Source organism: Oryzias latipes, chromosome 9 (genome assembly GCF_053564925.1).
Source record: "Oryzias latipes strain Hd-rR chromosome 9, Olatipes_Hd-rR_3.1".
In the NCBI taxonomy this organism is placed as follows: domain Eukaryota; kingdom Metazoa; phylum Chordata; class Actinopteri; order Beloniformes; family Adrianichthyidae; genus Oryzias; species Oryzias latipes.
In genome coordinates this window covers 10,300,815-10,325,651 of record NC_136245.1, presented here as the reverse complement: position 1 = coordinate 10,325,651, position 24,837 = coordinate 10,300,815, and the positions used below count along the sequence as shown (strand labels likewise).

Sequence of the window (24,837 nt, the reverse complement as noted above, 5' to 3'; positions counted from 1 at the left end):
GTCATCTGGACTTAGTTTTTAAAGTTAGAAGACCTTTCACCTCTTATCCAAAAGGCTTTGTCAATTCTGAATTAGCTGGTTAAAGAGCTGGTATATATGTGCCCATGGGGGAGGAGTTAGACCTGAAACTGGATGGTGTTGTCAATTTACCCTACATGGTTTCGGGTCGTTCAGTGTCCTTTGTCCTCAGCTGGGGGTTGGGGAGCCAGTGACTCCCTCCCCAAACTGGTCATCTCTTTCAGCTGTTAACGACCCAGGTGGAACTGGTTCGGTTTGTTTGGGTTTCAGAACATTGACGTAGATGGATGGAAGAATAAACCTGAGACCACAACTCTTATTAAGAGAATGTTTATCTTTCTTGACAAAGATGGCTTCTTTCAGTCCTTGCTCAAACCATCCTTTCTCTCTGGCTAGAATTCGGACTTCATTGTCCTCGAACGAGTGGTTTGTGGCCTTCAGGTGGAGGTGCACTGCAGATCCCAACATACAAGAAGCCAAGACAAGAGGGAACAAGAGCCGAAAGGGAACAGTATTTCAATTCCTTATATCTCAGGCCTGTCTGAAAAACTAAAAAGGATTTGCAGACAACCTAACATCCCAGTTTATCTCAAAATCTCAAAACCAGTTAATTCTCTCAGACAAAAACTGGTTCATCCAAAGGACAACATTCCTAGATACAAACAGAGTAATGTTGTGTACTCTATCCACTGCAAAGAGAACTGCAATGAACAGTATATAGGAGAAACCAAACAACCTCTACACAAGCGGCTTTACCAAAATCGCAGAGCCAGCTCAAGTGGATCTGAGTCTGCAGTGCACCTCCACCTGAAGGCCACAAACCACTCGTTCGAGGACAATGAAGTCCAAATTCTAGCCAGAGAGAAAGGATGGTTTGAGCGAGGAGTGAAAGAAGCCATCTTTGTCAAGAAGGATAAACCTTCTCTTAATGGAATCAACCTGGATGAATGAGAGTCTTCATCGACATACCACAGTAAAAGCCATTGTCCGTGATTAAAGCTCTAAACTCTGCATCTGAGTCCAGCCCTGAGTTCTGTTCTGACACTTTTAAGGTTGTTTCCATCAAAGTTTGGATCCTGGGACAATCCACTCTGTTTGGCTGATGTAAAAGCTGGAAATCCGTAGCAAACTAAGCAAGCAAACCAGGTCTGTCAATGAACATAAATGTTTGACTTGGTTTGTCGCCATATTGTCTCCTTCATAGTGAAAGTAAACACAACCTAATGAATCTGAATATGTTAACTATTCCCTTCTCATTTCAACCCATTCATAAGCATAGTTCAAGATAATACCTGATCATTCTCCCTGGTGAATCACCTGTGTCAGAAAGTGGCATCCTGACTTCCAAAGGAAGAAATCTTATATAATCAGACTGAACGCCATTGTGGCTAATCGAAGCACATTCATGTACCACTCTGCTCCATTCTGTAGTACCCTGAAGGAAGCCCCGAAGTATGAAGCTAGACTATCATAAATAAGCAACAGCGTCTGCTTAAGGATGTCTATAAACAGCACAATCAACTTTGCTTGACTGATGCTGAGAAGTTCAAGGAGCGCTGCACCCTCCGTCACTTCACATACCCTCTGTGATCCTAGCGCTAATTAGAGTTCTTTGTTTATATCAGCTCACATTTGGGAATGGCAAAGTCTGAGAAGTCTGTTTTAGATTTAACTGTCAGCATTCTGATCAAAGTGATTAGAATTAGGCCTCCTGTCTCACCAAACATGTTCGTGCTCCTTCCCAACGAAGATATGAGCCTAATTTGTGTTTTGTTTTCCTGAAACCCTACAGCTACCAATTTTGAAATCAGCTGAAGAGCCTTTGCGTAGCAAACCGCTCTAGCTGCAGGCTTCAGCTCTGATAAAGATGCCTGACATGGATCATTTTGCCTGTGTCTTTGTTTGCATTTCTTTCCATGACTTTAATTGCCATTCCCAAAATGCTTCTTTGATTCCTGCTTCCCTTTTGGGCATTTTTCTGCCATTGCCTTAATGTCACGAATAATTAGCCTATTTTCTGATGCAAAACAATACAATCTCATGTTGCAGAGTTTATTGTGCGCCTATTTTTGAAAGCATGAAGCATGTCTATCTGTGCTCTAATTTGATTGTGCGAATACTGTACTGAGATCAAAGCTGAAATCCATTTTAAAACCTGTCTTTGAACTTTATCTTTTTCATCTGGAGCACTGCTCTGCTCTGGTGATGTGATTTGTCTTCTCAGAGTTGAATGTCATGTTATCACTCTGTTAGATGTATTTTACTGCCATTTGGAGCATAAAAATCTGCTTTGATACATATACACTGTGGTGAAGCACTTTTCTTTGTCAAATAGCAAAGAAAAAATTTGCAAAAAATCTAGAAAAAGTGGTAATTGTTACCTCGTGGTTTTTGGTATTTAATGTGTTTTTAATCCCGTGACCGAGTGTTTTAGTGCAGCAAAACCTGAGGTACATCAGTACGGAGCACTGGCACCCGGTATCAGTGATACTGTTTGTGTCTCTGCACATTTCCATGGTCTCCCTCTTCTCTTCCTTCTATCTTATGACTCTTGAGAAATGCTTATCCATTTGGTCATATTGCCATTTGCCAATGCTCATCAAAAAACAGAAAAATCCAACATGCTTCCTAAAAACATGCCAGTTAATTTTTACTACAACCCATTAGGCTAAACATTAAATTTATCTTCAAAATTCACATAATACAAAGGTTATTCTAGTAGGAAAGTATCCAGATCACATTCATTTGATGAATTCCTTTTGGATTGAAATTTATTGGACTAAATAAATAATTTCCTTGATTTTAAAGCTATATCTAAAATGCACTGCATATCAAAATCTTAAACCAGTTAAGAAAATGCAAGAATTTGTATGTTGCACATCTAGACCCATCTATAGTGTTCCCTTGCAAACAGGGGTGAAATTAGATTTTTGTTCATGCTGGTAATATAACAAGTTTAATCTACATACAATAGCAGTAAATGCAGATTAAGGGTGTAATAATGAATGAATGAATTGATTTATTCAACCAAATTGATCGGGCTGAACCTTATTAAACTAAAATTTGAATGGATTTACCATTAATTCTTGTTTACTTGCACACATATTTAATTCACCCTTGATTATGTTGCAAGAAATACAAGGAATCTAGAAAACATCACCTGCACTTTTCAGTATCCAGGTATCGCTGAGTTACACTGGATGAATTTCCTAGATCGATTTTAGGTCAGTGATTTGCATCGTTCAAAATGAACAAATATCGACTATAAATCAGATCAGCGACCACAAACTAGGATTTAAATCGTTGTTAAAATGAATCATTCCAACACTAAAATGGATAAATGCATTTGAGAATAAATCTTGAGTGTAAATAATGTAGGCAGGGCTTTGTGGAAAAAATACATGAATCGATTATTCAAATCAAATAAAACTTTATTCATAAAAAAGGACTTCTCATACATTATTGTACTAAAGATACTGATCAATGCAGAATATCCACCTCCTTTCAAATTTTTTTTCTACCACTCTACTAATTTCTGCGTGTACATCTTCATCCTCATTTGCAGTCTTCTTCCTGAACAATTGTCCCTGCATTTTTCTTTTTGCAATGATTTTTTCAAATATAAATTATTTTCTTTGGTGCGTGTTTAACTTCTACCATTGCATTAGTTTTGATCTTGAACTATTGAAGAGAAAAAAATGAGAGATTGAAAGAAAGTTTATTTCCAAAAAAAATGATCAAGGCTCCTATAAAAGGAGCCGGCTCTTGCCTTTACTCATTTGAACATACCTTTGAATGCAAATTCTGGTCTAAGTCAGTTGATAAACATTTAATTTGATCTAAATTGTTATTTTAGTTAAATTGTCTGCTCAAAATGTTCGTCCTCTTGTTCCTGTGTTTTCTTTTTACATTTTGAAGCTCTCCTTGTTAAACTTTAGGCAGAATGAAAATTCTTGCAATTTTTTAACTGGTCTTAGGATTTTGATCAGGAGTGTAATTGTTTAGCAACACCAATACCCCCAGAACTTTCCAAAAACCATAGGAAAATTGCAAAAGGAAATAAGATGCAACATTTTGATTATTAATAAAAAATGAATGATGACAAGAATCTTGGTGAGTCTTTGAAGCACTTTATCAAAATTGGACAACATCATTGCCACTACAGTGTGTCATGGTCAAAACAGAGTTAGTTGCATTTACCCAAAGAACATCTAAAAAGTTTAATCATCGGCAGGCTTTTAGTTCTTTCTTTAGTCTTTTTCTGAAACATTTTCCTTTTCCTGGACTATGACACTATAATCCATATTATATAATTCTCTTTTTAGGTCCTCTATATGGATTTTGATGCAAAGAGTTTGAGATGTAAGCCGCTGATCAAGTGGTAAAATGGGAGTCTTTGTTTTTTTTTTGGAGCAGTTTCTTTTTTTTTTGGCTTAAATACTGAGACAAAGAAGCTTCCATTTGCCATTCATACTCAGATGACTATCCCTGAAGCAGAATCTTTTTTTCTGTTTGATAATTTCTTCCTTGCAAAAGGGAGTCTTTTTTTAGGTTTGAAGGTCTCAGAGAGCTGTGCAGTATGTATGTTAGTGTTTTGTCGTCCATCACTTCAGTTGTAAAGTGAGCAGCAGTTTAAACTGTATGATTTTATCAATATGTACTTTATTTTATTTCTAAAGAGATTTTCTTTGTTAGTTATTTGATTTTTGTCCCTTCCTGTATGCTAATTCATTTTTAAGATTCTTGTTCAGTTTGTTTTTTTTACTTACCGTGATATTGATTGGCTCCTTAAAAATAAAACGTTCTAGCTTTAAACAGGTGGGAACCTTTCTTTAAAAACCTGTGGGAGAGGAATCCATTGAACTGAGTGAAGGATGGTCTTTCTCCTATGGATGCATCTGTATGCTCTTGTTGGGGACCTCTATGAGCAAGATACTGTGGAAAGGTATAATGTGGCTCCGGAGCTTCAGGTTGCAGAGCCCTATTTAAAACAAATCCAAATTTTCCTTATCTAAAGGTTGGTAATGCAGCATCAGGACTCTGATAACTGCCTGTGTTAAATTTGTTTGGTTTTGACATCTCATGAAATCAGGTCTTTTTATAGTTACTACTGCATTGCTTACAACTGTGCGTGTGGTTGGCATTTTATTATTAGAATCTTTGTTTTGTGGTTTTAGCAGTGTACGTATGAAAGGAGCAACAATATATTTTCTCCCATGAGGAGCCATTGCTCTGACCTGTGAGGGGGGCTGAGGCAGTCCACGGTCAATGGAGATGTACAGCCTCAGCTGCACAATCTGACAGACCTAATGCAGCTATTTGTAATGGGATTGTCTGGCCTGAGCTCTGGGCCCTGTTATCAGTGGCCAGGCACGCTCGCTCCAGAGGGGCTCAGGCCAGCTCATCACTGTACCGTTCCACCGGTGTCGTCTAGTCGCTCGACAAATGATCACATTAGGCTGACTGTAGCGCAGCTTGGCCATTGAGGCTGTTCATTGGGATACCAGATCAATTTTAGATTTCACATTAAAAGAGGTTCCTGCATAAATAACACCAAATGGTCCACTCAACCAAGAACATGCAACATGACACTCAGTAATTTTTGGGCAGTAAGATTTTGTTTACAGTAAGAACTAAAGAAATCTCAGTAATTTGAAAAATTATGAGTGGAAAGTGGCACAAAATCAGTTGCTCATTGCAGGACTGAGCATCATCGTGGGGAGCAAATGGGATTCAGGTGTGCCCTGCTGAGCAAAGTCATGGTGGAGCTGGAAATGAAAACACTTTGCAGGAGGTGAAGTTGTTCAAAAACTCAAAGGAACATAAGAGGGGGACTGGATTTACAAATGTTCTCAAAGTTAACTTGATAAGTCAGACATCATGATAATTCAGAGATACACTACTCAAAAAAAGTTAGAGATGCTGTGAAAAACTCAGTGGATGTTGTAAACACAGCATTTCACTTAACAGATTTTCATGATAGAGAGGTCATCGTATTTTGTGTTTTCGATCTAATGGTCTCACTGTGTACAGTTTGTCTTACTTACTGGGGCCAAAAGCAAAACGTTCTAAAAGAAAAATCTTTTCAGTGGCATCAATTTCAATATTCTGTGGGTTTAAAAAGCTGATTTTGCCAGTTAGACATTCCGAGTTCATCATTCAAACAGCCCTAAAAATGACATCGCTTAACAGAAGATCAGCGGCACCTGGCCATAGTGCACCATTGAGTTGGTAATAGACAGTCAGATGTTGAACTTGAACTTGTCTCAAAGTGTCATCAGCAGACTCGCATCAAGACACAGAACTACTGGTAGTAGTTGATTTTTTCTTCAGGTTTTAAAATAAAACCAGAACCTTTGGGGTCAGCATTTCTGCTGAACTAGCTGTCTTTTTTTTTTACTGGGGTGAATGTATTGAATGTAGCAGAGATACACACAGATGGAGGACAGCAGATAGAAGCCAAATACGTCTCCTCTCCCTCTGTTTATCCTTGGTTCTATTGTACTGTTTTCTGGTTTGGTCTTGCTGAACGGAGAGCAAGACCGAGGCTCGTGTGAGATACTGTCAGGACATGCTGTGAAGGAGGGGTTGCACCAATTTCCTGAAACAGAAGCAGCTATGCTAATTAATCTGGTTTGATTGACTGGAAAACCTTTATTCACGGAAGAAAATAAAAAACACGATCACACAATTGTACGAACCATAACTTTCAACGAAGCCTAAGATGTCAATCCTAAGATTAAAATAACAATGTAAAATCACAAAATCTTATACTGAATCGACAAAACTTGATTTTCAATAAGTTATTTGCACTGTGCCAAAGTCTAGTTAACCCTAAAGTACAGATTATCAGATTTCTGGGTTGGCTCTGGTGCTGTTCTAAGTATGAATGTATACGTTTGCGGAGCTTAAGCCTCTTTCATCTGAGCAACTACCAAATTTTGTGCAACTTGAGTTTTAAAAATGGGTTTTTAACTTTCCCCATAACTTTGCTCTCAGGAAAAAATGTTTGAGCGCAAAACAAACAGCATTCACGATAAATCATCTGACCTAACTACATAGAATTTCCTTTTGCTAAAAATGTCATATTTATTCACATTTCTTTTCTTTAAAGCCATAGAGACCTGAAGTAGTGGGAAGAAAAATCTTCCTGTCTTAGATAATGCATCAAGCCCTGAAAGATTCTTTTTCTTGTTTTATCCAGTGAACTTTGTCCACCTTCCTACTGCGTCAATAAAAGAGCTCCTGAGCTCAAAGTGTAGTCCTAAAGGAGCAAGTCTTGGTAAAAACCAAGTTTGCATTTATAAGAAAAATACTTTAAGTTTGCTCTATCCATCAATTTTACTGTACCTGATATACTTTTGATTTCTGATAATCAATCAAAATTTCCCTCTCTTGCTTTTCTTTAGAAGTTTCTAGAAAATCCATTAGTTTGTGGTGTTTGTTTCTCTGTGAAGCTTCTTTCCATTTTTATCATATTCTTTGAAAATCTGCAGATCCTGTAGCAAACAACTGCTGCAGCCAAAGAGGCCAATTTCATTGCTCGGTCAGTTCCTCTGGGCTTTGCACAATTAGAAAGGACATTACCAAGATGTATGCAACAGCATCAAATTCTATGTATTTTTTCTTCACACGTTAATATTTATTTGTCACAAGCAACAATGCATCAGTTTAAGACAGGAAACAACAGTCAAATCTGCAGAAGTTTCTATAAGGTTCTGGTTTTATTTTGTTCACCTTTTGTTGCATTTTTTTTGAGTTGTAGTAAACTGTATACCATATTGTACCTATAGGACACACTTTTAGCCTTATTTTCTATTTTAAAAAATGACAATGCGCCTTTTAAGCCAGAGCGCCTTAGATATTGATTATCGTAATGCTGGTCGTACTTACTGATGCTAAAGCGAGGTGCATTACGCTCTGTCAAAATGTCAGTCCAATTTTTTTACAAGGTGCAAACAAGATTGGATGTTATTGTAAATATGCTAATGCAGCTAACGTGTAGTAGCGGGCCATGTTTTTTTGTGTTACTAACAAGGATGGGAGTTAGTGTAGTCACCTTAAAATTCAATCTGATTTTTTTAAGTGGTCCAAACGAGGTTGGGGTAACAGGTGTTTTAAATACACTGACATGGCTAATGTGTAGTGTTACAAACAAGTTCTAGGCTATGTCTGAATTTCCACCCTAGCCACTATATAGTGCACTATATCATGGCGAGGCTTCGTAAACGAAGATTATGAAGAGGGCTGTCCACGTCTTCTACAAGCTCGCTCGTGGCTGAGCAATCCAATATGGGAAAGGCAGATCCTGCAGCAGAGGCTGCAGGTGAAAGTCTGTTCTGGATTCGGTGCAGTCGTGAGGCCGGCTATTCTCATTTGCCGTTTGTCTTTTAGCCTAGTCCGTCGCTTGTCTTCAAAAGAGGAGACAGCGTCTTTGATGTACTGGCGCCAGGTGTCACGGTCTTTTGCCAGAGTAGACCACTGACGATGGTTGATGTTACAAGCACCAAGGGATTTCTTAAGAGAGTCTTTGTATCTCTTTTTTGGTGCCCCTCTATCTCGCTGGCCTGATGCAAGTTCGCCATACAGAGTGATCCTTGGCAGTCGGTGGTCCTCCATCCTGTGTACATGCCCAGCCCACCGCAGTTGCGACTTAAGAAGCATGGCCTCTATCCTTTGGATGTCTGCCCTCTCGAGGACTTCAACATTGGTGACAAAGTCGCTCCAATGGATGCCAAGAATGGTGCGTAGACAGCGCTGGTGGAAACGTTCGAGGACTCGCAGATGGTGCTGGTAAGTGACCCAAGACTCAGAGCCGGAAAGAAGGGTGGTCACCACAACTGCCCTGTATACACTGATCTTGGTGGGTTTTTTCAGGTGCTTGTTGTTCCACACCCGACTGTGGAGTCTGCCAAAGGCACTATTCGCCTTGGCGAGCCTGTTATCTAACTCTTTGTCGATCCTGGCATCTGAGGTAATTGTGCACCCCAAGTAGGTGAACTGCTGGACAGCTTTTAGTTCTGTCTCTCCAATATAGACATGGGGAGGCTGGTACACTTCCCGAGGTACTGGCTGGTGGAGGACCTCTGTCTTCTTTAGACTAACTTCAAGTCCGAAGAGCTTGGCAGCATCTGCAAAGCAGGAAGTTAGTCGCTGAAGTGCTCTCTGGGTGTGAGCTAGGAGAGCTGCGTCATCGGCAAAGAGGAGGTCACTGATCATTTGCTCACGGGTCTTGGTGTGAGCCTTCAGTCGTGTCAGGTTGAACAAGCTGCCATCGAGGCGGTAGCGAATGTACACGGCATCCTCGTCATCAGGGCCATCAGTGGCATGCTTTAGCATCATGCTAAAGAAGATCGTAAAAAGAGTGGGTGCCAGGACACAGCCCTGTTTTACGCCGTTGATGATGGGGAAAGTGTCTGAAAGGTCGCTATTGAGCCTGATCTGGCCGCTCTGGTCTTCGTGCAGCTGAACAACCATGTTGAGGAATTTGGGTGGGCAGCCGAGACGTTCCATGATCTGCCACAGGCCTTTTCGGCTCACAGTGTCAAACGCGTTGGTCAGGTCGACAAAGGTTACATAGAGTGCCTTGTTCTGCTCACGACACTTTTCTTGAAGCTGTCGGAGGACAAACACCATGTCAGTTGTGCTCCTGTTGCTTCTGAAGCCACATTGGGATTCTGGAAGATGGTCTTTGGCAATGGTGGGCACAAGTCTGTTGAGTAGGATTCTTGCGAGGATTTTCCCTGCGATGGAGAGTAGGGTAATCCCTCTGTAGTTTGAGCAATCAGACTTTACTCCCTTGTTCTTGTAGAGGGGGATGATGACTGCATCACGGAGATCTTGTGGTAATTTTCCCTGCTCCCAGCAGCAGATAAACAGTTCATGGAGTTTGGAGTGTAACGCTGGGCCACCATGCTTCCATAACTCTGGTGGGATGCCATCAACTCCTGCTGCCTTGCCACTTTTCAGTTGCTTAATGGCTTTTAAGGTCTCATCCATAGAAGGCGCCTCATCCAGTTCCTCCTTGAGTGGTTGCTGGGGAATACGGAGAATTGCTGACACGCCAACCACACGATCAGCGCTGTAGAGGGCTCGAAAGTGTTCAGTCCAGCGGTCCAAGATGGAAGTCTTGTCTGCTAGAAGCCTCCGTTCGTCTGAGCTGCGCAAGGGACTCTGGATTTGGTGCGTGGGCCCATACACTGCCTTAAGGGCTTCGTAGAACCCCCCTAGGCTATGTCTGAATTTCCACCCTAGCCACTATATAGTGCACTATATAGTGCACTATATAGTGCATTTGCCATTTTGTAGTGCAGTCCGAATCTCCAATTTCAAAACCCAGTGCCCTAGAAATTTCCCAGAAGTCCTTGCAAAAAACCAGTCTGCGTCAATGCTCACTATATCTGGGGAATATAGACCACAATGCATTGCGTCGGAACAATTTTTGCCAAAAAAAATTATTTTAATGTATTTTTTTAATAAACCATGAACGTTTTAATCTTTAGAAGACAGTGGACCCATAAATAATCGTCGCAAAACGCTCATATTATTAGATTTTTGAAATCAATGACATCATATCCACTGTTTAAAAAAAAAGTAGTGGGCATGGTGTCCCAATCGCTTTTAAAATTCAGGGCACTGTATAATGCCGCACTATATACTTTTTTAGTAGTTAGGGAGGGAATTCGGACAGAGCCCAAGAGTTACAGTGAACGCAGATAAGTCTCATTGACAGACTTATCTCTGACTCTTCTTTCTTGCTTAATGCCCCATTAAATTCAATTGACCTTCGAAAACAGACCATTCATTGGCGATGCGGCTTATAATCTGATGCGCCATATTGTGCGGAAACATTTTTTTTTGGATGAATTAATTTGAATCTTCTATCAAGTTTGTAGGTCTTTCCTATTGTCAGTGGAAGTTGGTGTTCGAAAGTGAAGCTGCATGATCGCCTGTCTTCAGAGATTAACTTCCTTCCTGTGTGTCTCCCCTTTTTAGGAGTTTATTTTGTCACAGCAACAAGATGAATTGTCATGTTTGGATGTTTTACTGTGCTCAACAATCACCTTTTTGTATGGACAAAACAACTAGTAGCAGCTTCTCATCATAAAATGAATGCTTTGTTGTTTTTTGTTTTTTTCTGGGACCAGTTAATGTCCATTATAATAGGAATTTAATTCTCTCTGGTGAGCTCTGTTCACAAAGCCTTGACATCTGACGCTAAATTATAGCTATAAAACTGGGCAACAGTAGGCTGCATTGTAATGGTGAGCTGGCACACTGTGGTAGTTCTGATGATGAAAAAAAGCACAGTTGCTGTCATTATGCACCGACCTCTTTGGGGGGGAAAGTATTAACGTACTGTGTAAAATATATTTTAGGTTTATCATCTGAACAAAAATAGAGGCAAAATATATGTATATATAATATATATATATGTAATAAAAATCACAATGCACTGACTGAGTGGCCAAGATATAGAAACTAAGTAACAATTTGCGACTTGCAAAGCTTTGCAAAGACAAGTCTTATTTTCAGGAACAAAAGTGAAATTTCTCACTGTTGTGAACAGTTTCAACAATGATTACAAATTTTCACACTACACATTAACATGTTGATGTAAAATAAATCCCTGACCTTCAAATTTGCTAACATAGAAAAACGTTACATCACATTTGACGACACACAAATCAAATTCAACTTGGATGCGTAAAATAAAATCTCTTTTAACGCAAATGAATAGTAAGATAGATTTCCAATATACTCTGTGAAAAACAATTTAGAATATACATAATAGAAAGTTTGCTGCAGAAAAACCAATTGTTAGGGTTTCTATCCTCGAATGCAACCTTTTTAAGCTTTTTATACTGCTAGTGTCACAACTACATTTAATACGCAAATACGTTTTCTGTATGTATGGTATGAATGTTTTGCAAAGTGAGTATGTTCAGTACGTACAGTATGCGTATTATGATATGGTATATATGGTATCCATGGTATCCATGATAAGCATGGTTTGCAAGACATGTATGGAATGTGTAGCATGCATGGAATGTAAGGTATTTATGTTAACCCTTTGGAACCTAAAGCCTAAATCTTTTTACTTTTGTTGTTTTCTAAATTTGTGTTTTGTGCTGCTTTTTTTTATTTATTTATTTATTTATTTTCACAAATTCTTCTTATTGTGTCAGTGGTAAAGAATTATAGAAGGGTTAGTTGGAGTATAGTTTTGAACATGATCCAGCTGGATTCCGGATGTTTTCCTTGGCTAGAATCTGCTTACACTGGAGGTGTGTCTTACTCCTCCTATAAACTCCATGGTGAACAGCTCTCCTTCCAGCAATGGCAGCAAGTGTAACTCTTCGCTGTGCACTGTAGAGTTTATGCGATTTTTTTTTGACACCGCTGGTGGTCGTTGTGCTCTAAAAAATCCTGTTGCTCCCCATCCAAATTAAAAGGAGGATTGGCCACCTCGTCATTTGGATTCCTGACACCAGCCATGCTAGTGGCAAGCTGGACCTCCGCTCTGCACCTCAATGCTGCTACGATGTCACCACTGTGCTGGTATTTGACGTTGACGAAGAAATCCCTACTCTTTCTCCCTCTGTACCCCCAAAAAGTGAAAGTGAGCCTCATCTGCCTCCTCGGCATGGATGACAGCTCTGAAGCCAGCACCTGTACCGTCTGATCATAGACATTAATAATAGACATTCATCATCTGCATCATTTTATAAAGCAAAGAAGTGGAACTGACCTTAAGTCTTGCACTTTGATATTGGCAAATAGCAATCCTACCATTTTCCTTAAGTTTATTTTCTTAACAATCCCTCTAGGCCCTATGTGTATGAATACAATGTTAAATGTTAGCTTTAAAGCTTAAATTGGTTGTACTGGCAAATAGAAAAGTGCATCTGTTATCTTCAGCACTGCTAGCCTGATGGTCTATGATGTACCTGACCATTTCATATTTTTACATCAGCCATTTAATATTAATCACAACCCGCAATTTAATCACTTGATACAAGCTGTCCTCAAAAACTCTTGGGAAGGTGAAAAACCAGTGCAGATTCATTTGTCATTGTTGAAAATCCAGCATAGAATGTGACTGGCAGTAGGAACCTGAATCTAGGTTCTGCAAATAAGCTCAAAGGTAGCGTGTCAGTGCATACAGGTTGGTGCAAGTCTTTTTCATCAATAGTGCAGGCGCAGAGCAGGACGCTGCTCAGGTGTTGGGGGAGTGATGGATTGAGGCTGCCTTTCTTGTTGAGTGACGCCTCAGAGACATTGTGTGTTACTTGTCATCAACCCTCCAATCTTAGGCTAGCTTTTCTTCTTCCTGTCACAGCCCCGCACATCCTGAATGAATATTGATACAGCATGGATCCTTTTGCCTTCTGAATAGTTTTTTCTTTTTTTCTCTTTTTACTTAGCCTAAATCCCATCTGCCCATCTCCTTCCTGAGTGCTGCTCTCTCATGTGTTGATTGATATAAACCTCAAGGTAAAAGACTGCATAATGAAGCTGATCACAGTGGAACACAATGAAAAAGTGTCGGTCACGTCTTTTTGGAAGGATGGTCTATGGCTGAAAAATAGTATTTTCAAGAAATGAAAGCTGATATATCCATTAAACAGCACTTAGTTTGGCAACAGAGTTATGTCACTACATTTTGGTGTGGTGAAGGTTCAGGAATCAGTGGTACCATCAATGATGACACTATTTCATGAAGGTTATCATGACCCGCAGTTGCTTTTTTCCCAATCTGCCTTATCGAAGCTACTTGGCCATGTTTGTTAGTGTTCTTCAAGCTCTCCCCTTGGAAACAGTCAATGTTCAGCAGCTACATTTAAGCCTAGTCCCATAAAGTGCCTTCAGGGTTTTATGCAAAAACTGTGCAAGTAAAATAATCAGTCATGGAAAACAATTAAACAAAAAGCTGAAGAAAGGTGGATCATTTCACCACAGTACTTTCTGTGCTTGTGCAGATCACTTAACATAATAGCTGTAAGCAAAGAAAAAGCTGTTTTCATCCCACTGATCTCTTCAAAGTAGAGCAAAAAGGTAAATAATATGAAGTAAAACTTTTATTTGTATGATTTGTGTTCTTTCTATTAGAGGGTTCTGAATGAGTTCCACTGAATAAAAATCAGTTTGTGAATGAATTAAGAAACTCAGGTGGGTGTAAAATAAAAATCATTAAGCTCACCAAAAATGGAGGTTTTCATCATGAATAACACTTTTTTCAAGTTTTAATTGAATTTCTGTAAATGTTCTACATGTTTGTTTTTGAAAATTCCTGTAAAAAAGAGCAAAATTTTTCATTTTTTCCCCTCCAGCAAATAAACTATTGACTTTCTGGTCTTTTTGTTTTAATGCATCAGATGTGGATGCTTTTTTATTTGGAATTCTTAGGTCTTAGGAGCAAAAGTAACATTAAGTTTTACCTTGCAACAGGAAATGATCTTTACATGCGTCCAAACATTTTCACAGCCGTATCAGGTGCAGCTTCAAACTCCATTTCGCAGTCCCCACTGAATTGTGCAGAAGTCTTTTACAAGTTAGCTACAAGTAGACGTATCGATACATTTTCAACATTTATTCAGCTGCTCTCCCTTGCAGTTTATGTGAACAATCTGCAACATAATTAGGCAGTAATCAGCGCTAACAAAGATTTTATTTTAGTGTAATGAACTGCGCAATCATAGTCCACTAGCAAGAATGAGGTGCATGATTTCATAAAAAGTGTTGAAATATTGTGTTTTATTACAATTAAAAATACATTCAATACCGGGCATTGGTGCATTGGTGTTAGTCCTGCTTGGTTTTTAGAGTGGAACTACCCTAAATAGGGTTATTTATGGTGGCTCTGAAGTGCAAATCACATCAACAAATCTTTCAACACAAAAACATATAATTATAAAAGAAAAACAAATAATAAAAAATAACTTTATTACATTTTAAAAACCAAAACACAATTCCAAAAAAATGAAATACAATAAATATGAAACATTTCGGGAAACAAAAGTAGTTCCAGAATTAAAAAGGAAATGTTGAAAAACAAAACAAAAGAAGAAACTGGAAAATGTAGATACTATATGTCTGAGACATCACTGATTGGATGATGGAAAAACTTTATTATCCAATCAGTGATGTCCTATAGTACCTACCTTTTCTGATTTCTTCTTGTGCTTTGTTTTTCAACACTCTCCCACTATTTTTGGGATATTTTATTCTTTGTACACTCAAAAAAGAGTGAAATGATTCATCGTGCTACAAGCTTCAGGCTCTGAATGCACTCGAAACAATGACAGAAAAATGTATCTAAAGCAAAACGTACTTTTGTTCTCTCTGAGCATTATTTACATGATTACAAACATCATCCAGATACATTTTCTTAGCTCCTTTAACAGTCATCATTATAGTGTTCTCATCTTCACCCTCCTCAAAGTAAGGATATGATCTCTTAGTGCAGATTAAAAATTGCATTGGACGTTTGAAGCATTGAAATGCAAAAGACTCCTTTATCACTTGTTTTTTACTACTGTCCCTCTTTCCATGATAATATATCAGTGCAGTTCTCCTGTAGGTAAAGCAAGTGCCTCGTAACTGCAGTTGACAGACTTGTGTTCCTCAGCTGACAGATTTATACCTCTGTGTTACAGAAGATTGGACTTGAGTGAAAGTGGGATGACTCAGGTGGAAAGAGTCTTCAAGTAGTAAATGATTGACCCTTTCAGACCAAACACAGTTTGTGTTTTCACAGTACTCACTGTCTGAGAGGCAAAAAGGTAATTTAGTTCCTATTTTTTGATGAGAAGAAAAAGATTTACATCCACAGTAGCCTTAGACAGTATTATGGTATGTTTTGCATATGTTTTATCAGATGGTGTTTACACTGGACTCTTGCTGTCAAAGCGGTGCAAATCTTGCTAATCTTGCTACAGCCTTTTTCTTTCACAGCTCTATTCCGATATGAAGGAACGGCTGGGCACAAACTGCAATTATTAGTTTCTCATCTTTGATCAATTTTCAAACGGTTGGCACTTTCCTGAAACTAAAGGGGCGCAATCCATACATCACTGCAAAAATCTGAGTTCCTGAATGGTGAAAGCTTGACCTGGTTTGACTTTTAATGCGTGTTTTGTACGTAGAGCCCAAAAACTGTTGTAGAAACTTGCGTGGCTATGTGGAAACGCAAGAATTTTACTCAAGTTTTCATAGACTTTATTGAAATGGGATCACATTGCTGAGGGCAGTGTGAAAGCAGCTTTACAGAGAAATATAAGTATTCTGTTTTAAAATATTGTAATTTACTTAAGCAACACCTATCTATAGTAACACATTAGGAGCACATTTCAACCTTTTTAAGTAAATATTTAGAGACAAGATTGAATAGTGGATAAATACTGTATATTGATTCACATCCCCTTGTATAACACATTTTTGGTCTGCCTGGATGTTTTCTTGTTTTACCAATCTTACTTTTGTGTGAAAGTAATTAAAATAGAGTAAATATGATCTTATTCTTCCATTTTTTGATTCAGTTAATCCCAGTGCTTCAGGAATGAAGCAAATCAATGCCAATGTTTTGATAAAGCCATTATAATTATCTGTTGTTTTTAATGAAAAAGTATTTCTGTAGATATTTCCTTGCAAGAGTTTAAAGGTAATGACCAACATGAGGCCCAATAACATAAAGGAAAATTTGACGATCAAAGCAAGAAGCTGCATGATCTGATTTAGTGGCACAGATGGTACCTGAGGCAGTTCTCAGCTGATTTATAAACCTGCTGTTTGCATTTGAAGTGCTCATGTAATGAGTCTGCATCAAGTATCTTCACGAAATTGCACAAATTGAGTAATTAATGTGCTAAGTCTAACATCCAAACGAGAAAATCAATTTCTCCGTCTTACCCATCTGTCTCCTTCAAACATCTCATTTTTTTTGGCAGGACGTCTTTTCCTCTCTGAGCCATAGCATATTTCCCATCACTCCTTCATATGCACTGATAAGGTAAAACAATTTCTTGCTGGTAAAAATAGAAATGGAGATGTTCGCTCTCTCTGGCAGCTCCATTTGAACCATGAAATCTCATCTTCTCTGTCTTTCACTTTCCTTGCCATGCTTTGTAATAACCTTTTGGAGTTCTTGATAAGCCGCGCTGCAGTTTCAAACACAGTCAGCACATTAGATCATGAGATATTTGAAATGTGTCCCTGCAGTTTTTTCTTGGCTAAACAAATGTCTAAAAATCCTAGGAGAAAAATAAAACATTGGTAAATTTAGGACAGAGCAACTGTACATTCACTGATTTTTTTTTTATCATCAAAAATGTTAAATTGAAAGAGTTAATGTTAATGTTAACCCACTCCAATGAAAATGGTGTTTTTGAATTTTTCAACATGTTCTTGTGACATTTTTCTGAATCAGGAGCAGACAAAAAAATGCTATTGGAAGAAGATTGTTACATAGAAAATACGTTTGGCGAGCCCCAAACTCACTACTCCACCACATTCAGATGCATTTTAATAATTTAATAATAATAATAATAATAATTTTAATAATTTCTTTTCTCAGGCAGAGAGTGAAGTAAAAAAACCTTCAGATCTTTTTCATCAGCAGTGAGTTTCAGTGGCTGCATGGAGTGCTGCATTCATCCCGGCATGACCAAAGCATTTAGCAAATTATAGAAATATCACGGTACAATTTATGTGGGCTAAAATCAAAATTTATTTTCTGTATTTTCAATTAAAGGTGTGAAAAATATGCAGTCATTAATTTTTATCTGGGTTTTGACTGTGGTAATTAAAGGAAATCTGACTGCTTTGGGAGCTTGTGCAATGGCTCATTTCCTGAGTGTTAAACATGTGCGTTGTATCATGGGGTTGAGGCCAAATAAAAATCCCAAATATACATACCTATTTAGCGTTTCACTATCACTTACTGAAAGAAAGTTTGTGATGCATCTGTTGCATGTCTTAATATCCTTAACTGTTATGTAACGGATGATTTTATTTTTTTTGCACATTTTTTGTTAAAAATGGTTAAAGACAAAACTAAACTTTTACCAGACAGATCCAGTCATTTCAGATGAGACGTATTTTTTAGTGGAGATGGATCAAAGAAGAGAAACTTGCAACATGACATTAAAGTGAGCAGGCAGGAGAATGCCTGATCAACCCTCTACAAGTCTGTTAGGGATATTTTCCTACATGCGGTCACAGTTTCAGCCAACACAGTCACAGTATGGGAAGGAAAAACGTATTCAGTTCCTTTCAGATCCAAAAGCAACACAAAGAATTTCAAACTCAGACACACCAGATTCCTAGTTACACAAAAAGATCATGAAACTCTTTATTGGATGTCAATTCAGGGCATTTATTAGGTTAAGGCTTAAAGTTTCTCATGAAATCCCTTTGCTCTAGTCCTCAAATTTATTCAATAAATACATTTCTTAAACTTACTCTTATCAACTCACAAAAATAATTCAGTTTGCAAATGTCAATGCAGCGCTTTAAAATGTGTGTTTGTGTTTTAAATACAAACCATTGCTAAACCCATTGACTGAACGTGGGAACTGAAATAAGTGATCTCTCCCCCCTCATGTTCCAAATAGGAAGTACCTGCTGGTACCAAGAACCCAAAATCCCATCACTTCTATAGAGTAATAAACAGCTATTACTCAGTCATACTATTTGTCAGAATAACCATTCCGGTTCGGCTACCTTTTAACATATTCTTGCTAATCTTAATTTTTTTATTCATAATATGTTTGTTTTTTTACCAGTTCTTCAAGCTATAAGCAGGCCAATCAGATGCCTCAATAAAAGTATATGATCTCAGTTTGAATGTTCAAAACTTTTTATTGACAGATGTTGTGTTGCCCACTTTCAAATGTTAGAGGTGTGGACTTCCAAAAAGCTCACTCCCGATTGGCCAGAGTTTTTCCATAGAAACATCTACTCTGGCCAACTTGGAACAATCACTGCTTGTTAACAGCGATGTCTGGCTCCAACTTGGCAGCGTCTTATCGCCAAAAGAATGGCGACCAAATTGACTTCATTTCGCTGTAGCCAGAAATATATATTTTGACATCTTTATGGAGTTAAGTTTAATGTTTGTTTTTTATACTAATTTCACTTCAATTTTTTTCCAAATGTATTTGAACTAGGTCAGAATAGGCACATCATCTTTTAAAAATGAACATAATATTTAGCAATAACCTTGTGCAACCCCTGTTTAAGCATCCAAGTCACTAGGTAAGGCTAGTAGAAATAGACACTGTCACTTTAGCTTCCAAAACTACTTTATTTTTGCTTCTGATGTGAACCAAAATCAGAGTAATCTTCACAAATGGAGTTTCTGCCCACTTCCTCCATTTGGAATATGGTTTCTTTTCTTTTGAATCACTGACACTTGCATTTACATCATGCAGTACAGAGTAATATGAAATATATATTTGTTGTGAATGCACGCGAGACTATCAACAAATATAAATAATATTCCTCTCCATGACAGCAAAGGAAAGGCTTTGATCAGTGTGACATTCCCCAGACAGACAGCCCTTCACTCAGTCAATCCTTCAGCTTGCTGGCAAAGCCTCACTCTACATCCATTATTAATAACAAAATTACACTCCAGTCCTTTTCTAATGATGGGGGTTGAAGAGGGGCAAATCACAGTAAAATATGCGATTGTCTGCATGATAGACGACTGGTGAGGTATGAGCTTCTGGTCCGGAGCAAAATATTGCATATTTTGTCACTTGTCATAGTTGGATCAGTTGGAAGAATCAGCAGTACTGGTGAAGAACATGTTACTGGATGTAGAAGCCTCTAGCATTGTTGGATTTTGTTTTAATTTGCTCTAAAAAGCAAAGAATTTGTCATTTAGATATCCAGTCTTTGAGATGTGTCCGCTCTTTGTCCACTTGCTAATACATTTTTAGCTTCAGGAACCTTCAAATGTCACTGGAATAATCACAGCTTCCCTCTATTAACCTCTGAGAGCTCCACAGAATCAGGTGAGAGGTTAAGCAGGATAACCTGAGGCACAGCGGATGTATTGTTCCCTCATTTATCATCCCTGACCATCAATCTTGTCTTCCCTTAGTCAGCCGGTTGCTATGCCACCTACCGAAGAGCTGCATCGCTTGAAACCAAAATGAAATGCACATTTGTCAGAGTGGGGAGCTGTGACTAGGTGTCAATAAAATCTCTTATCCCAAGTGATGTAAGGCCTCCTCAAAAACCCAGAGAAGGAGATAACAAATGCAGCCTGGCTTAGCTTCATCTTTGATGTTTGTCCTAGAGATCCTCAGCGTTCACAGCCTGTCCTTGAAGTGAACACACCCTGCAATCCTACAGGAAGGGGAGCTATTCTAATCCTTGGGAGGAAAGCTGCAGTAACGGGAAGAAGTTTTAATCCTAGATGTCCCTAAATTTCAAATATTCCCTTTTTCCAAATCAGCATACAAATAAGACAAAATGCTGATGAAGTCATGCATAACTAATGCAAGAATATGTATTTAACTAAAATGAATATTCCACTAAAGTGAAGCTTCCCTTGAAGTATGTGCCAATTATGCTGCACTCTTTGCGTTCTGTTCAAATTGAAGTGTGAGCGAATGCTGTCCTTCATAAACGTGAGTGACCGGCCTCATTTATTGCCTCAATCAGTGACAGCTTCAAGGAGGACGTTGCTCACGCAGCCGAGCCTCAGAAAAGTTTGCTGGTCGTGGCAGAATGAGTTGTCAAAGTAGTTTGTTCTTGCATGATGACCTTATCTCCCTTAGAGTGTTTATATTTCTCTCACATTACAAAGTGACTAGTAAGGTCAGCCTGAGGAAATGGTTTGTTTGAAGTGCTGCATAACTGTGGTCTCATTTCTTTGGTATACTGACCAAAAGGGTTCGGCCTCTTTTATTTGGTGATCAACCTTTAATTAGTTGACTTTGAGTTAGTTAGTAGTTTATATTCAAAAATAGCATGAAAGCTTCCCTCTCCTGATGTACCCCATTGCTAACATAATTGAACCTCTATGTTCTGTTTGATGTTCCGACAAAACAGCATTGTTTTAATGTCAGGCATGTCTCTTTAGTGCAATTTATTAAACACTTTATGTCAGTGTACTCAATTAAATCAGAGGAAAGGTGTCTGTTTGTAATTTCCTTTAAGGCCGAAATACAAAGGTCACTTCCATGATGAAACAAACTGATTATCTGTAAAGCCCAAATAACCATCTAAATGATTTACATCTAAGATCTAAGGCTTTAGATGTCACACAAGCTGTAACGGTTGGCTAAAATTACCCAGAATTCCATTGTTAACAGTTTGATCCCCAACGACTAAACTTGGTGTAACAGCCAACCCTGATTCAGGAAGCAGTTTTGAATTAACTAAGGCACACAATAGGTGTACTGAAGAAACTCAGTGGTAATTTCATCAAAGCCACTTTTTTTAACTACAGAAAATTCTATGCTTGATTAATTAAATTAAAGGAAAAAAAAGTTTAAGCAAAAAATTGAAAACAATGCACAAAACCTGTGGTAAGTGATCATTGACTGTTTATAAGTGTATGGATAACTGGAGTGTGACGTCACCCATAGAAAATGACTTCCTTGTGGCTACAGCGAAAAGAAGTCAATTCAATCTGCATTATTGCACAATATGGACGTCACCATGTTGGAGCCAGACGATGTTATGAGGAAGTGATTGCTCCGAATCAGTTTAAGTCAACATTACAATCAAGCAATCAAGAGTGAGCTTGTTGGAAGTTCACACCCCACCACTTGAAAGCGGGGCTTGAAAGAATCTGTTAAACACTTCGAATGTTTAACGTGAGACCACATACTTTTATTGAGGCATCTGATTGGCCAGTTTATAACATGAATAACTTGAACACAAAAAAATTGATGGTTAACAAGAACATGCTAAAAAATAAAAAAGGTAATAGAGCAAGAATGAATATTCTGACAAATATAATGAATGAGTAAAAGCGGTTTATTTCTCAATAAAAGTCAATGGTATTTTGGCTTCTTGGAACCAGCGGATACTTACTGTTTTAAACACCAAGTAGGAGGGGTCGCTCAGTCCAGTTCTCATATACAATCATTGTGCGTGATGAATTAGTTTTTTAAGAGAAATTTTTTAAGCTTATTTTGGCGCCTATCTGTTGCCATCACTCAAACGCAGACCTCTCTGTGAACCTGCTGGACAAACCCTTTTAACACTTTTTGAAACAAGCACCAAGACCAAAGCAGAGCTGACAACAAGGTCTCTGCAAAATTCTGACATCAAACATAGTAAGGTAGAAAAAATATGCTTGAAGATTAGATCAAGTAACAAAACTGAAGCTTTGAAAATTGTATCAATGCATGTCATTTCAACCGCCGACAAGTGCAGTGTCATTGCTGTGTTGCTGTCTGAAGCCTAACTGAAATCTGTCCAGACCAAACAATGTTGGAAAAAATTTACATTAGAGCAAATATTTGTCTCCTTCAGATTAACAGACTTTATGTAAAACACATCTTTTTTTTAACTGTATTTTCCGCATTATTGGGCACACAAGATTAAAAGGCATCTTGAAGGGTCTATTTTTGAACTTATATCATATACTGTACAAGGCGCATTGAACTGTAAGGCCCATTAAGCGAGACAAAAGAGTCACAGATAAGTTTGTCAGTAGACAGTAGCTCTATGTCCAAACTCCCTCCCTACTACCTAACTACTAGAAAACTATATACAGTAGTGTGGGACTCCAATTCAGTCACCATGCTCACAACTTTCTTTTTTTAAACGGGAATTATGACATTACCAATTTCACGAAGTGAAAATCTTTTCAACTTGAGTATCTTACAACAACTATTTATAAAACCTGAGGATGAAAACATTGATGTTTAAAAAAGACAAACATTTTAACATATTTTTTTTTTACAAAAATTGTTCAAGCCCAGTGCATAGGCTATATTCCTCTATCTATTGAGCATTGATGCACACTAGTTTTTTGCATAGACTTCTGGAAATTTCTAGGGCACTTGATCTTGGAATTGTAGATTTGGCCAGGACAACAAAATTGCAAACACACTGTAGTGCACTATGTAGTGCACTATGTAGTGAGTTGTGACGAAATTTTGTTGTGGCCTAAAACTGCCTACCTTGTTTTTTGCAACACAAAAACAAAAACTGAGAGATACCAAAACAAATGTTACTGTGACTACAGTAACCCCCAACCTTGTTAAAAAAAAAAAGTCAGACACAACTATTTAGCCACGTTAGCATGTTCACAGCAACACCCAACCAAACATGAAGACAGAGCAGAGTGTCTCTTTCAAAATCCCTTCAACATCAGTAAACACAACCAGAGCTAAAATATTAGTTGTTCCAGATAATAAAGCGCACTGTGTTTATTTATTATTTTATTTTAAATTATGGCTTTTAAAAGTGCCTTATGGTGCAGAAAATGTGGTTCTCTGACATTATCACCTCTTTGACTTGGACCGATCCAGATTCCAGTTTCAACACCATGTCTTAAAAGTAACAACCCTGGATGTCGCTCAACTTTTCTGTTTTTTTAAATTAGGAAGTCTGAGAAAGAGCCACATTTCAGAGAAGCAGAAATGGGAAAAAGCTTTTAAAGACTCAAGTGGTTGCTACATTTGGAACAGCCCTATTTTACCAAATATGACATATTGGTTGAAATTCTCTTCACATGTGAAGTAATTTATAGATTTTTCACATGTGAAAAGAGAAAAGATGATTGGGATTTTGTTGCCATTTTTTAAAAATTATTTTATGTTGACCATACCTCCATAATATTCTTGTATTTCAGTGATGTCCTGCATAATTGTATTATAAAAGCAGAAGTAAAATAATGACGGTGCAAAAATTATTACTAAATTCTGCGAGAAGAGGTAAAGGACAACAATAGGTCCATTAATGATTGCTGGTACAATACCCATACTTTTTTTGTTTTTCATTCTGTCAGATGTATTTATTTACTATAATCTGTCAAAGGTCAAATAAGTTGTCCATTTTTTTCTCTATTAAACCTGCAGGTTTCCCCTGGTGCACTGAACAAACTCTACGGAGCTACCGGTGTCCTCTGTCAACTCGTCTGACACCAGAAATCGAAGGTACAACTGCCTTTTTCTCCACATATGCCTTCCTAAATCCCTTTGATCCACTTTTATCTGTTCTTTTTTTTGTCTTCCTATATATCACATTTTCTCATTCGCTTCAAGACAGCGTTGCATTAGCTCATAAGTGGCTTGCAGGATTTCACGTTTGAAATTCAGGTTCATTTAGAGCTTTTTTCTTTCAGGAAATGTGCTTTTAGTTTAATAATTCACACAGTTATATTAGATAAGGGGAAATAATTTTAGCTCTCTTCCCAGGTTTTAGTGGCAGCTGTTGCAGAGCAGAGAAGCATGTCAGTGTCCATCCAGACTTTCTCATTCTTTCATTTTAAAACAAAATACACATTTGATTCATTTATCGGTTTATTTTCCCTGAAAAAAATTGATAAAACACTAAAATACACTAAAGTAAGTAAGTAAGTAATAAGTAAATACATTTTTTGCAAAAAAATCTAAACTGAAGTCCATGCACAAACCTAACTTGATCAGACATGCCTTGGCACTCTTCCTCTTGCATTATAACTGATATTAATGTGTATAGGATTAATAATTTGCAGGAATACTCTATGATGGTTACAGTGCATTTCCTTCTCTCCATAACATTTTGCTATTTCAGAATTCTACAGCACATTTAAAACATCTGTAAGAAAAAAAGGACATGATTAAACCAGCAGAATTTGTAAAA

General features: G+C 37.9%; 1 protein-coding gene across 26 annotated transcripts in view; it reads left to right on the top strand.

Moving 5' to 3' along the window:
- arvcfb (ARVCF delta catenin family member b) overlaps positions 1 to 24,837 on the top strand; it is a 265,441-nt gene that overhangs the window by 84,721 nt on the left and 155,883 nt on the right. For all 26 annotated transcript variants that reach the window (XM_078952635.1, XM_078952629.1, XM_078952628.1 and 23 more), the window contains one exon: positions 24,072 to 24,149. Coding sequence is in view for 12 of the 26 variants with exons in the window: in XM_078952607.1 (XP_078808733.1) it covers positions 24,072 to 24,149 (78 nt within the window). In the remaining 14 variants the exon portion in view is untranslated. Of the gene's footprint in view, positions 1 to 24,071; positions 24,150 to 24,837 lie in introns of those variants that run through there.